This window comes from Fukomys damarensis, unplaced genomic scaffold, assembly GCF_012274545.1.
Source record: "Fukomys damarensis isolate Sample0158 unplaced genomic scaffold, DMR_v1.0_HiC HiC_scaffold_2, whole genome shotgun sequence".
Classification (NCBI taxonomy): domain Eukaryota; kingdom Metazoa; phylum Chordata; class Mammalia; order Rodentia; family Bathyergidae; genus Fukomys; species Fukomys damarensis.
In genome coordinates this window covers 13,920,468-13,935,509 of record NW_022900914.1, presented here as the reverse complement: position 1 = coordinate 13,935,509, position 15,042 = coordinate 13,920,468, and the positions used below count along the sequence as shown (strand labels likewise).

The window sequence follows — 15,042 nt, the reverse complement described above, 5'->3', positions numbered from 1 at the left end:
CCCCCCCCCACCCCACAGGGACTCATTAAACCACTAAGTGGTCCAGGCTGGGCTCAAATTTGCAAATCTCCTGCCTCAGCTTCCTAGACTTCTGGGGTTACAGCATGCCCAGCATCAATTATTAAAGAAAATGCAAGCCTTGCTGGACAGCCTACAGCAGAGTAGCCTTTAATGATTGTTGAACTAAAGAGTTCTCATATTCTAGCCTTTGGGGCCGTCGATCATATACTGGTTACTGCCTCAGGCCATGTTCAGAAGAAAACAATCACTTCAGGCAAAAATCTGACTTGGAGTCTTAGAGGAAAATGAATCACACTTTCTATCCTGTGCTTACAGACAAGCTCATGGGTATTTAGGCAACTGCAATCCATCACATGGTTCTAATGTGAATACGCATGCGCATCATGAAACGGATACTGGCTCTGAGGAACAGGTGGTGGACATCTCCTCAGTCCTCACAGTGAGGAGTGTGCCCCTCCGTGGCCAGGAAGGCTGGCTGGATCTCCTGCATGCTGACCTCCTCCTTCATGAGGGGCCAGAGGCTCTGAGGAATAACTGGCTTTGATGCCCCGTGACTCACGTGCAGGATGCTGCTGTCCTCAAGAGTCGGTGGGTCAGGACTACAAGTCACTCCTTGTCCTTACTTCTAGAGTCATGGCAGTTTAGCACTGGAGGAGACCTCCCAAACAAGCACAGAGCCCTTAGGAATAAGCCAAAGCCAGGGCTAATGAGCATGGACACAAGGCAGAGGCAGGGCTGAAAGCAAGACCTTCCATTTAGCTTTTGGGGAGTTTTTGTTTTTGTTTTGTTTTGGTACCGGTGATCAAACTCAGGACCTTGTGTTTGTGAGGCAGGTGGCAGAACCATTGAGCTAAATTCCTGGTCCACAACACTGTCATAGGTAGGACGAAATTATACGAAGAACCTACAAATAGGATTATATCAAATTTAAAAGCTTCTGCACAGTAAAGGAAATCAGCATAGTGAAAAGATAACCTACATAATGGGAAAAATTTTTTTGCTGGCTACACTTCAAATCAATATCTGGAATATATAAAGAACTCAAAAAGATTAGACACCTCAAAATAAAAGACCCAATTAGAAACTCGTCAACTGAAGTGAACAGACACTTCTCAGAAGAAGAAAATGCAAATGACCAAGAAATACATGAAAAACTATTCAGCATCTTGGCCATTACAGAAATGCACATTGAAACAACACAGAGGTTCCATCTTTCTCCAGTAAGAGTGGCCACTATCAAGGACTCAAGAAACAATAAGCGCTGTAATCCCAGCAGTTAGGAGGCTGAGGCAGGAGGGCTGCAAGGAACTCAAGGCCAGTCTGAACTACATAGCCACAACAAACAAACCAACTCCTCCACAGCAAATGCTGGTGAGGCTGTGGGGAGAAAGGGGCCCTTCTATAATGCTGGTGAGAGTGTAAAGTACTACACTCAGTATGGAAATCAGTATGGGGATTCCTCAAAAAACAAAAATAGAATTCTTCTCCTAAGTATCTTCATGAAAGAGCTCAATATACATGCACACCCATGTTTATAGCAGTGAAACTCATAATAGTTAAATTGTGCAAGTGGCCTACACCTCCATCCACAGACGCCTGGATGAAGAAAATATGATGTTATACACAATGGAATACTACTCACCCATAAAGAAGGATAAAGCTGTAGGAAAATCGATTGATCTTAAGACCATGACACCAAGTGAAATGTCAGCCACAAAAGGTTAAATGTTACATACTTGCTCTAATGTGAGAGACTCAAAATATAAATAATTGAAAGAAAAAATAAATGAGCCATGTTAAAAAACAGGGAAGTAGACTGTAGAGATGGAAAGAGGATCTGGGGAAGGAGACAGAAAGAGGGCAGGGGGACCAAGAAGAGAAATGATCCAGATGCAACACGTATGTGTATCAAATCCCCCAGCTGAATGTAATCACTAAGTTTCACAAACATGTACTGATATAAATCTTTTTAAAAATAAAAATCGTGCTTGGTGGCTTCTAAATTTTCAGTATGTCTAGGAGACTGAGAAAAGGAGTGGGGGATTCTGGCATCCTTTTCTTCTTTGCTTTTCTTCCCAGCAAATGAAATTAGGGCCAGGGGCCGGGGATTTAGCTCAGTGGTTCCACCGCCTGCCTTGCAAACACAAGGACCCAAGTTTGACCCCCGGTACCAAAAAAAAAAAAGAAAGAAAGAAAGAAATTAGGTCTGGGCATGGTGGCACATGTCTGTAGTCCTAGCACTTGGGAGGCTGAGGCAGAAGGACTGAGGTTGAGGACAGCTTGTGCTACATATTAAGTTCAAGGCCAGCCTAGACTATGTAGCAAGAACTTGTCTGAAAAAGAAAAAGTAATTGTGTCTGAATTTTTATTGCTGGACTTTAGGTTTTCCATTTATGCCCTTAAAATTTCATTCAAAATTCTCAATACCTCTCTAAATATCTGACCTCTTTGATGATGTTACTTGATGCATTTATAACTCAAAATTAACTTTCCTACTCCATTATAGTCTTTCATTCGGATGAGACGTTGCCCAAAGGTAGGCACCTGCTCCCTGAAGTTGTGCTTGACATCAGGGATCCAACCCTGACACAGACGTGTGAAACCCTGGCCACCTTAGGACTGGTCTACAGATGGCACCTGTGCCTGTGGTTTGGAGTCTGACTGGGACCGCCACTCTGGTCTCTTGTTCATGGAAACAGATTTACATGGCAAATGATTAATAAATGCAGGTGCTTGGGGTGTTGTGGGTTAGTCCCCGCCCCCCAGTTAGAGAATGCCTATGTGTTTTCTATTTGTTACATAAACTCAGCCCCAAAAGGTCTGGGCCTGCATGTGTGTGTGTGTGTGTGTGTGTTTGTGTGTGTGTTCAACACTTCTGCCTTAAGACAGTGAGTGGTGTACTGTTACCTACAGCAAGCATCTGTTCTGTGGTAAACAATTCCACGGGGGAATTGCCAGAACCAGGCTCCTATTCCAACTCAGACTTAGCTGTCAGAGCTTAAGGGAGGTTATTTTCTACAGCCAGAGAGGACAATAATCAGTTCGATGTCACAGTCAAGTTTCAGATGACAATGCTGTAGACCTAAAAACCAGTACTGTAAAACCTTGCTTAAGCAAGAGTGAGAGGGTGTGGTTGGGGCTTCTCTTACCCCACAAAGAACGAGCCAGTGGAAATGTCCTCCTTCATGTACCTGCTATTTGTAAAAGTTTGAGGACCTGAAGACCAGCTAAAGCACTGTGCCAGAAGTGCCAATAAATGGCAGATCAAGTTCTTTCATCTGTTGGGCCTCACTCCCAAATGTAGCATTCACTTTATTGAGTTTCTAATGCACCAGGCACTATGGACAGTGCTAGGGATGTGAGGTATCAGACATGTGAACAGAAAAAGTACAACACAAAGAGCCACCTTCTATAGTCAAAGTCCAAGGCCAACACATCACTTCTTTGGAGGTCCCAGAGAGAATGCTCTAGCAGGGAGACCTCTGAATCGGAACCAGCCATGTGGACGGAGAGGGAGAGGATTTTATAAGAAGGTGCAAAGCCCGGGAAGGGGAAGGCAGTGCTTGGTGATAGAAGTACACGAAGCCCAACATTTCTCAAAGGCTGGTGTGATGTGGGGGAGAGTGGGGACAAAGAAGGCTGCACGGAAGGCTGGAGATGCAATGCCGGAGGTCCTCCAGTGCCAGGCTGGGAACTACACCCCGGAGCCTTGGGGAGGTCAATGGTGGGGACAGAGGAGAGCTGTGCATTGCTGTGGGTTTTGATTAAAGCAGGGCAGCAAGGCTAAAGAGAGCAGAGGTTCGGAGCACACACAGAGGGAAGTGATCAGCTGGCTCAGGATGCCCGTGGAAGAGCCTCTCTGAGAACTTCAAAAGGGGGAGTGCATTGGCAGAGGCTGGGCCTCTCCACACAAAAGGGAACTGATTCGCCCCAAGAGGACAGTCTCACGCCATGTTGGTTACAGGTGTGGGGTTCCTTTTTCCTCATCTTTTGAGATTTCTTCTCATCTACTGACCCAAAAAACAATTTTCCCCCATAGTGAATGACTGGCATACATCGTCCCATGCTTCCTAGTACATGAGGTGCAGAAGGGTTGAGCCCCCTGGAACTCACGGTGAGTAGGTTGATCAAATCCATGTTGGGCTCTAAGTGGTGAGAGGCACTCTGCAGGGAGACCAGTTCACTCAGGGTAACGGAGAGCTGGTGCATTTTCACAATGTTCACTTTGTTCTCCTCCATCCAGTCTGGGAAAATGACATGGACCGCAATCAAGTCTTTCAAGTGTACTCCAAGGATGGGGATTTTGAAACCATCACAGTCGGCGAAGGCCTTGCGGTAACTGCAATAATTGCCATTGGAGGAGACCAACTCTGTCATTTCATTCCAGTTCTGAGAATGGATGGAAAAGGAGAATTTTTAAACAGTCTTCTCTTCTGCCCACCCCTAAGGCCTGCAATGTGTGGCTAGGAAATTCCTTGGCCACTTAGAGAAGTACCAATCGCACCAACGTTGATATACTAACCAAGAGAAAGAAAGAAAAATGTACTAGGTCAGGCTAGGAGATGGACAGCCCGTCCCTTTCTCCTACAAATCAGAAATAGCTCATACCACTGCCTACCGCTAGGGATGCTGGGATGCTAGATGACATCATGTACACTTCATAGTTTGCAATTCATGAAAATATTACAGTCCACAAATTTAAGCATGCAACATATTAAAATACCTAGCTGTTCCAAGAAAATTCCATTCCAGATATTAATGGGGGCACTGTGACATTATAGAGTAGGAGAAGTTGCACTAAGATGTGAGACAGCTGTGGTTTTTGGACTCTGCACTAACTAGAAGGGTGAAATTCAGCAAATCAATTCAGATTTTGGATCTCAATTTCCTTTTCTATAAGAAAAATGAGTTCAAATAAATAAATTTCAAAGACACACTGATAATTCCAAACTTCTGAGTCCCTGTCAGAGTCTTAGTCTTTATAATATTTAAATAATTTATTTTGCCTTTTAGTTGGAATTTAGTATAAAGTTAAAAGAAAATAAAACACATAATGAGTCCCATTGTACTTGGAATGAGTGCAAAATTGAGGTCAAACAATACTATTTCTGTGGTTTACTTCCTCCTTCTTATATGGAAAAGTCATTGGTGGTTGTTTAACAGCAAACAGAGCCTAATTTTGATCAGTCTTCTCCTTCCCCAAACATGACTAAGAATAGAATCTGATTTGCTATTATAGAAGTTCCATCCCTCTGGTTTGTGACTGGTTCAGCAATGTAAGATCAAACCAATCAGTACACTGTACTTCTCTGGGAACTGTCATTGGTCCATAGGGGGCATAAGACTTGAGATGGCCCAGTCTTTCTAAAAAGAAGGTCTTTAATCCCGTGAGGTCAAGGTTGAAGGGAGAGATCTTCCCTGTCTCCCGCTTTCATGAGCAAGGGGGTGTAAGTTTGTCATTGCTACAAACAGCCCAATCAGGAGGGAAATCAGTCTAATGAAGCAAGCAAACAAACCCAAAACCAAACCAAACCACATAAAATCCCGAGAAGGCAGAGGAACGGAAATAGACCTCTGATTAGACCATGCCTAAAGTCTGCTCTGCCTCTGAATTTCCAGATAGGTTAGAAAATATATTTCCTTATTATGCAGTTAATTTAAGTTTTTTTTCTTTTTTAATTTAAAATTGAACATGTCCTTATTTATACAGCAAAGCACATTCTTACAAGGGATTCTCTCTTAAGGATAAAATGCTTCTTTTTTGCTCAATAAGGGGAAAAGTTACAAATGAAGTCTAGAAAAAAATATGGCAGAAAACTGTATGTATTTTTGACTCTGAGTATTACTATACAAGACTCATGTCTTCCCCTTCCTTTGTACCTTCTGCTGTAGCAAGCACAGTGTAGAGTGGACATTCAATGACTATTTCCAGGAAGGTAGAGTAAGAGTGATTTCTGTCTTATTCATCTGGGCTCTTGTGTATCCTAGTACCACAGAGTAAGCACCGGACAAATATTTGTTAACTGTAGCATGTGAATCACATGTGAACACATTCCCAGTGGAACACTTCGCACCACCTCTGACCTGCTTTTCCACTGGACTCAGCTCCTGTGGCTATTCCCTTTCTATTCAGCTCCCCACGGGCAACCTACCAGTGGTTTAAGAGGAAGACGCTCCCATTCGGAGTGGTATTTGTTAGAGGTGTACTATACTTGGACAATTTGCAAATGCTTACTTGCAATTAAGATCAAAAGCCATTGTACCTTTGTAACCTCCGAAGAAAGATGGGAATGGGTCTCTTTGAGGCGTGAAATGGAACTATGACTCAGGCCTCCCACCACTGCCATCAAGGTGTTAAAGTTTTTGAGCTGAAGGAGCTTCTGCAACAAAAATGTTAATGTTCATAATTTTTAGGGATTTTTAAATTATTCCGAACTTTCTGAGGCACAGGTGAATGCCGGCACAATCGAAATAACAGAGACAGTAAAAAGCATACTGATTTAAAATGAAGTACAAATAGAATCATTTAGAAAAACATACCAATTATTTGACAGAAAAACATCTACATTAAATGCTACACAATGCTTTTCAAAAGGAATCTTCTTACATAAGAAAAGTGTGATTTGCTTGTGAGTAGTTTCATTGTTCATTGTCCTTGTATTGTGAACACCAAATTTCCACAAAGACTTTTCTCATTAGATAGAAAAAACATCCAGAATCAAAGAACCCCAGTCTGATTACAAGACATACCTTGGCGACATTGATAAACTTTGTGATGACTTCTGCCCTTTGCTGGGGGGTTGGTTTGCTAAGGACCATCAACTGGACCCACTTAGAGATTCCATTAAATAAGGCTATAGATCTCTCCAAGGTTGGGTTATTCTCCAAGCAGCCATGGATGACGTAGCTTTGATAATCAGTGAACTGGTAAGGGAAGATTCAGAGATTCTGAATTATAGTGGAGCTTTTGCAAAATCAGAAATTAGAATGCTGCAGAGAAGAGACAGTGTTTCATAACAACATAACAATTTATTTCTTTCCATTTATGATGATATCCTACAAGTTGACTGGAGAGGTACCTTTCACAGGCTATTTTGCTGCATCTCCAACCCCACTCCCCGCCACACACAAACACACATTATCACAGTGTTGGAGGGAGGAAGGAAAGGGTAAGACCAAAGGTCGTATTTCAGAGCATCCCAAAAGTACTGAATCATAAGATTCACTTCGGTCATTTGTCAAAGTGCTGACTCTGAGGAACACCCAAGACATAAGGGATTAGTATCGGTAAGAATCTTTTTTTTTTGTACCGGGGATCGAACTTGAGACCTTGCACTTGCAAGGCAGGCGGCGGAACCACTGAGCTAAATCCCTGGCCCGAATCTTCATTTTTAACATACTACCAGTGATTCCAATGATCGAAAGAGTTTAAGATACAGTGGAATACACTGAAGAACAGGAAGTGAATAAGTGAATATAAATATAACAACTTCAAGTCAGAAGTGTATTATAAAGTTGTTTCAAGGGGAAACAAAGAGGTAAAAGTATCAGAATGTACACATTCTCAAAAAGTTTGGCAAGGGAGTCATGAAATATGTATGAACCTTCTATCATGTGGGGTTTTCTCCCATGCCCTGCTTTGGGGAATCATTAAAGTCCTGTCCCAGCAGAGTTACTCAGTGAAAGACCTGTCTTAGAGAGCCAGGCTTCTTCTCATCAAGTTGGTGTTCTTTGCAAGGAATAAATGCCATTCCGTTTCTGGTACCTTGGACAAGGAAGAGAAGTGACTTCCCCAGAGCTTGATGAGAGGAAGCAAACCTGAGAGCTGATTATCACCCAGCATGGAAAGATTATCAGAATGAGCAGACAACAAAAAGAAGGCAGAAAAGAAGAGACCACACACAGTCAAGGAAGAGAGGGGATGCAGAGAAGGGACAAAGCCCTGTCAAGATGAGTAGGAGTAAAATTTCGTTTAAGATCTCCACCACTGCAAAAGACAGTCTGACGCTGAGATTCTCCTTAAAACACAGAATTTCTATTTTCTACCTATGCCCGTAACTAGGCATTCATACAAATCTCAACCTAAATGTTTCCCTCCCCCAAATAAAGGGCCAGCAAAACTTGGGAGAAGTCAATGGCACAAGCCACTCAATGGTTAAATCTCCCCTGAGTAGTTAGAAAAATTGTGCTTTAATCCTATAAAAGACGACATTGAAAATAGCGACAGAAATGTAGCTCTGGAGTCATAAAATAAAATAAAGGCAGGATAATGTTTATCTTTGGTTAAAAGGGATTGTTCCTGTGAATTAAGGGCACTTTTTCCAGCAGAGCCCAGTGGCAGGGGCTGCCAACACTTCAGAGCCTGAAAATGTGGCTCTTGGGAAAGTTGGCAGGGTGGTTGTTATCCTTGGGAGAATGAATGTCAGGTTCCTTACTGAGATCCTTCTAAAAGATTTATGCTCCAGAAAAGTGAGGTGCTCTGCCAATTCAATGGGCTCCAGATGGTCAAACAGCAGACAGGCCTTGCCCTTCTTGGATACTTTTTTCCTCTGTGTGACTCTTCTCATCCAGTCATAGGAAGGACTAGAAAAGAAGAGTGAGCCTGGTCAGTGTGCTGAAACCCACTGCTCTCGCTGGAGGTTATTAACCTACTGACCCTGCAGTGCTTGGCCTTCTTTCAGGAATTTATTCAAAATACACGCCCTGCCCTTCATGTATGAAGAGAAAAACCACAGACCCACTGCCAACAGAACAAAAACTCTGAGTTGTTTTTCCAGACAGAGTAGGTTTGTTCTAACTCATTCAGAGTCTCTTGCTTGCTTTTCCTTATGGCCAAGCAAGATCTGGATCACAAAGGATAGCTATATAAATTTGGAAGTTTAGCAGCACACAGATGGTGATTTAAGGTGCCTGGAAACCACCAAAAGCTGTGGTTCTCACTCTGTGGCATAATATAAATTGTCTGGGAAAAAAATGTTTACAAAGACAGAGGCCTGGACCTCACTGCCAGAGATTCTGATGTAGTAGGAACAAGCCTGAGTGAAACATATTTCAAACAAACATCCCTGGTGATTCCTTGATCAGTCAGTGTTGATCACTCTTGAAGAATTATTTCAGGTAAAGAGGCTATGGTAGGAATGCCTAAGTCACAAGAGCCATACCCAGCATCGTTAGTTTTCTCAATGTTAAGTTACTCAGTCCATATGAAATAAGCTTGACACTGTGCTCTTATAACCAAACAAACCAGTTCATGGCACCACTTGCTCAACTTTTTTATGACTTGAGGCCAACCTTAGAAGTACCATGGTACAAGGCTTCTCAAATTTGAACAAGTGTATAAATCATCTGGGGATCTTTATTAACATGCAGGTTCCAGCCAGGTATGGTGATGCATGCCTGTAATCCCAGCATCCTAGGAGGCTGAGGCAAGAGGATTGTAAATGGGCAATTTAGACCCTGTCTCAAAAAACAAAACAAAACAAAAACCTGCGGATGTAGCTCAGTGGGAAGGTCCTGGATTTAATTCCCAGGGCCAGGAAAAATTTTTAAAAAAAGTACAGATTCTAGTTCAGCAGGTGGGGCCCAAGATTTTGCATTTCTAATGAACACACCAGAGATGCCAATGTTGCTGATGTGAAGACCACACATTGGGCAGCCAAGGCATAGGAAACATTATCTAGATTCCGATTCAGTAACTAAGTACTGAGAATCTATCTATTATGTGCCAAATGCTTCCACATGCGGTCTTATGTGCTTTTTGGATGCTTGTCATAATTCCACGAGAAAATCACTTTCCCATTTTACAAATAAACTGCAGCTTGGAGAGAGGAGTCGTATCCAGTATGTCTGTATGCACTGCAGCAAGGATGTTCTCAAAGAACCAAACCATAGCTCTGGACCCATACGGACTCAGAATGAATGGGGTCATCACTAGTCCTGTCCCAGAGCTGTAGATCCATCAAGTTTGAAAGATGCTTGCACCATCTTACATGCTGGATATGTCGATGAGGCTGACGTGTTTTTCATATCCCAGTTGACTAGCTACTTCCCGGAATTCCTCAGTCATACGAATCAAACCAAGATCCAAATTAAACTCGGCAGGAAACTTCAGAATCCAGTACCTGAAAGGAATATGGCACATCTGACAGCTGGAGGAGTCCACGATGGGCTTCCCTGGAAACTACCGTGCAGACCACATTTCACACTGAATCTCATTAGCCATCTCCTAACCCCAACCATCACCCAGACTCTCCCTCTGCTCTCCTTCAGTCAAGAACCAAGATTTAGCGCTCTAGCCCCGAGCCCCTTTCTGACTCTCTATAGAATAACACTCGGGAAGAAACTGTTCCCTCAATTCACAGCGTGTAAGGGAGAACGTGTATGATGAAGGGGGTTTTAAAAATTGAACTCTCCCTGTATAAAATCTGGTCCCACTTTCTAATTGTATTCACCACTACTTAATCTGTAGTCCACACGGCAAATTCTACCCCACCACCCCCAGGAAGAAAGGAGGGCCAATTTTAATAGACAATAAAAGGGGGTGGGGTGAGTAGATTCTATTGTCAAAATAAGCCTACCGCTCGGAGACAAAGGAAATTGTTAAAAAAAAAAAAAAAACAGAAACCATAAAGAAATTAAAATTCTAAATATATTTACCTTATGAAATAGCAGATCTTTAATCGAAACTCATCACAGCTTTCTCCACTGGCATTTTGGTACGTACTCTAGTTAAAGAAAAAGTGCTGTCCCTTGTTGCCTCTCCACACACACACACACAGCTGTTTCTTCAACTCACAACTTCCTAGCAAGAGGGCCATACCAGGGACATTTGGGTTATAGGGTGAGCATCTCTCATCCTAAAATCCAAAATTCCAAATAAGCTAAATTCCAAAACTTTTTGAGCAATGGCAAAGCCACAGGTAGAAAATTCAACTCCTGACCATATGTGACAGATCACACTTAAAATACATGTGCACTAAAAATGTCATAGAAATTGTCTTCAGACTATGCTTGCAAGTTGTATATGAACATACAAGAATTTTTTTTTGTTTAGTCTTGGGTCCCATCCTTGATATTTCTCAATAGATATATGCAAATATTCTAAATGGTTTTTGTTTGTTTGTTTGTTTGGTACCAGGTATAGAACTCAGGACCTTCGGCTTGGGAAGCAGGAGGCAGAATCACTGAGCTAAATCCCCAGCCCTGCGTGTTTTTTGAGACAGGGTCATCTCACTAGTTCAGACTGGCCTTGAACTCACTGTGTAACCCAGACTGGCCTCAAACTCACAGTGATCCCCCTCCCTTAGCCTCCAGAGTGCTAGAATTATAGGTGTGCATTACCATGCCTTGTGAATTCTAAATTTTTTTTTAAAAGTCTAAAATCTGAAACACTCTAGTACGACTTGTTAATGTTCTGGAATATATTTTTTATCTGAAAGAGGAGCCACTTACCAAGTTTCTTTTACCTTCCTGAGCACTTACCAACCAATAACTGCCAGCTATAATTACAAATATTATACCAAGTATAAATAATTAAAATTGATAGCACATAAAAGCTCTGTTTTAGCCTAGAAGATTTTAAAATAAGGATTTGGCACCTTATTAAGTATTCTAACTTTTTCATTATCTGAAAAATACTACTTTTAGGTATTTTACTATGTGGTTTATGTCATTTATAAGTCTATTTATTGATTTTTTTTGGTAAACAAAATTGAGCTCCTACTACATGCCATCACAGTGGATACCAAGTAAGCTAGGAATCCTTGGGTCCTTGGGGACTAGGACCTTGCTCATTTCCAAGGATTTCGGTTTCAGCTGAATACATCTTTACCGTCTCTAACATCTCCCTCTGCTCTGAGGTTGGGAGTGGGTGGAGGAAGGGGAGGAAGTGGAGAAGCTTGGACTTAATGAGGGGAGTTCTGCTTGGCCCTGGAAACCCTGGCAGGTCCTAATAATACTCATTACTCCTCAGGGGCTTCTCAGGCATCTGTGGGGCCCTCTGGGCTTGAAGAAGGCAGAGACCACAGGAACCAACATTACACGGGAGGCATGAAATTTCAGGGAGTAAATCCTCCTTACAAATGTGAGACTGCATTGCCAACTATATCGCTTTCAAAAACTTTTCGAGGCTGCAGTATGTACAAAGGTGGTGGATTCCTGAACGCTCTCATTACAGAATGGGGTTTCCAGCTATGTGGATTATTTTTTCAATGCTAGGGATCAAACCCAGGGCCTTGCTGATGCTAAGCCAGTACTCTACTGCCAAACCTACATCCCAGCCCTGTGTGGATCTTTGTGTTTTGTTTATATTTCAGTACCAAACAACAAATTATAACAAATCCACTAGAATGTTCTTTGGATCTTGACAGCAAGGGAAAATGTAAAATCTAAGTGGATGCTTGTGCCTAAGGCAGAGCAAATTATTCTGGCTGGCATCTCCATATGTCTCAGCTGTGTCTTCTCTGCCCAGGATTTTGTCATCACAGAGGGAATAAATCAGGCCTTGAATCAGTGCTAAACATTCTTTCACTGTCATAATAGTAGAAATGTTTAAGACGAGTTAGTGACACTCAGTTACAGCTTCTGTTTCATGTCACATCTCAGTGATTATTTTCAAGTAGAGCCAAGATGTCTGGTGGACAGTCAGATATTTAGCCCATTACCCAGACGTTTCTTCTGGACAACTGTATAACCTCAAAACAGCTGGATAACGGACTGAAGGCTGTTCATTCATCTTAATTTACTAGCTTTGGGTAGACTTGATATCTAAATACAGAACTTGATTTGTGATGGTAAAAATTACACAGTAGTTGAAAAGATATATGCAGAGGAGTTTTTCTGCCAATTCAGTGGAAGATAAATACCATCGGTGCATCAGTAGAACAATTCGTGGCAAACAGCTATTATTCAGCTCTCCATTGTCATCTGTTAAAAGTAGAATAAGGAGTGAGGAGATAGTGGTACTAGTTTTCTCTTCTTCTAACATCACTAGAAAAATAACAATGTCCAAACTTCTTCATAAACCTCCTGATTATCATTTGCTATCTACTTCTTCCGATATTTCCTTGCAAGTTAAACGGGGTGAGTCTCACCCTGCTCCTGGCTTACAGCTGAGAGATTTAACAAGAAAAGTACAGGACACCCAGGTAAATTTAACTTAAGGTAAAAAGTGATTAATGATTTCATTATGACCCAGGTGTTATTTAGGATATACACAAAAAACGTTGTTTACCAAATACAAAAACTTAACTGATCATCCTGTATTTTGTCTGAAAAAAAACCCCCCACTCTGCTCCGATTCTTGTGGTAATCAATTAAACAAATAAGTCTCTATGACTCTATTGTGCAAGAATAATCCAATGCGGGAGTTGATGCATAAGCCATAAACAACATGCAAAGCAGAGACCTGTAAAGTATCATTTAGTAAGACTTACACAGTGTATGTAGTATGGAATTCAGTAGCTTTTGCTAGCCACATGGTGTATGCCAAAAGACCCAGCAACAATCACAGCAGTACAGACTATGCACCTTAAGAAAGTTACACTGGGATGTGAGAGAGGTGGAAGAATCCAGCAGCATTTCTGACAGGGGTGGGTAAGAATGGCATTAGGAACATCTGAGATGACAAATGAGATGAGCCTGAAAGCAGAATTTCAAAGGCAGGGTTGTAATAAAGGCATGGAAAGAGAGGGGAGCAGGGAGTGTTGCAGAAACATTGAGTAGAAAATCTGGCCGGAGTCCAACCTGCCAGCAGTCAAAAGAAAGAAATGGAGAGGGTAGTGAAACTAGAGAGACAGGCTGGGTTGGTTCCAAAGAGCCTTAAATATCACAGCACAGACCCTGACTTCTGCACCACCAGCAACCTGTATCCCATGTGAGGGGAATGATAGAATCAACATTTACAAAAGCGATGACAAGAGAAAAAGACTCATACCAAACATCTCGATGCAAGTGCTCAGCAGTTCGTCTAAAGTGGCTGCTTTCCCAAGACTGCTGGCCGCCATGGCTGCTGAACCTCGGTCAAAACACTGGATACATTTCCAGCGCCAGAGAGACCATCTCCGCGGGAGAGAGAGGCGGTGATCCTCCTGCCTAATGGTAGCCTCTGTTCTTAGTTGTCCTGAAAGGAAATTCTAAATAAATAAGAAAGAAGTTACTGGACCAGAGTTCAGACTCCGCTAAAGCACTGCTTTCCTACCTGGAAAAAAAAAATGACTTCCATCTCTCGTCTCTTTTCTGAGAAAAGTGTCAAAGGGACTGAGATTATGTCAACCAGCATGAAGGCAAAAGTGCTTGCTATGCTGTCCCTCAGCATCTCTGGCATTTTTGAGATCACAGAAATGTCCCTGTTGGATACCATCCCATTTCATAGCAAGATGTTTTATTTACTTCTACTTACCGGGGATCGAACCCAGGGCCATATATAGAGAGTCAAGTGCTCTACCACTGAGCTACATCCTCAATGGCTTTTCTGTTGGAGACAAGGTCTTGCTAAGTTGCCCAAACTGGCCTTGAACTTGTGATCCTCCTATCTTTGTTTCCCAGATGGCTGGGATTATAGGCCTGTGCCATCACACTTGGCTCTTATTTGTAAAGCAAGATCTTACCCTTTCTTCAGATGCTTATGGACTGAGGCAGTCAAGAATGTTATAAATGTTACTTGGTGATCATAAGTGTATGTAGAGAGATATATTTTTACATGCAAATATATTAATAAGAATTATCCTCACTGATTATATAAATGTTCAACAACGGCAACAAAAATTCTACCTGTCTCAGTTTGCTAATAGTAACATTAGTAGCAGCAAAAATGCTAACAATAGTTTATTGAATACCCTGTTAAGCCCTAGGCACCATAACAAAATGCTTCACATATATTATCCACCTTGACCTTCTTACCATGCTGTGACGTAGTAATTGCTATTCCTGATGATGAGCCTATGAGATTCACAGAAATTTGGCAATTTACCCCCAAAAACACACAATCATTTAGGCCTAGAAGCTGAACTTCATTATATATAT

General features: G+C 42.0%; 1 protein-coding gene across 10 annotated transcripts in view; it reads right to left on the bottom strand.

Annotated features, from left to right (window-relative positions):
• Rasgrp3 (RAS guanyl releasing protein 3) overlaps positions 1-15,042 on the bottom strand; it is a 116,708-nt gene that overhangs the window by 40,261 nt on the left and 61,405 nt on the right. For 8 of the 10 annotated variants that reach the window (XR_784455.2, XM_010645140.3, XM_033763515.1 and 5 more), the window contains 8 exons: positions 13,955-14,153; positions 12,843-12,945; positions 10,678-10,740; positions 10,011-10,142; positions 8,457-8,604; positions 6,772-6,945; positions 6,285-6,401; positions 4,135-4,410 (listed from right to left, as the gene is read on the bottom strand). Coding sequence is in view for 9 of the 10 variants with exons in the window: in XM_010645140.3 (XP_010643442.1) it covers positions 4,135-4,410; positions 6,285-6,401; positions 6,772-6,945; positions 8,457-8,604; positions 10,011-10,142; positions 10,678-10,740; positions 12,843-12,945; positions 13,955-14,024 (1,083 nt within the window). In the remaining variant the exon portion in view is untranslated. The remainder of the gene's footprint in view (positions 1-4,134; positions 4,411-6,284; positions 6,402-6,771; positions 6,946-8,456; positions 8,605-10,010; positions 10,143-10,677; positions 10,741-12,842; positions 12,946-13,954; positions 14,154-15,042) is intronic. The other 2 variants (XM_010645162.3, XM_010645154.3) reach the window with 1 other exon arrangement.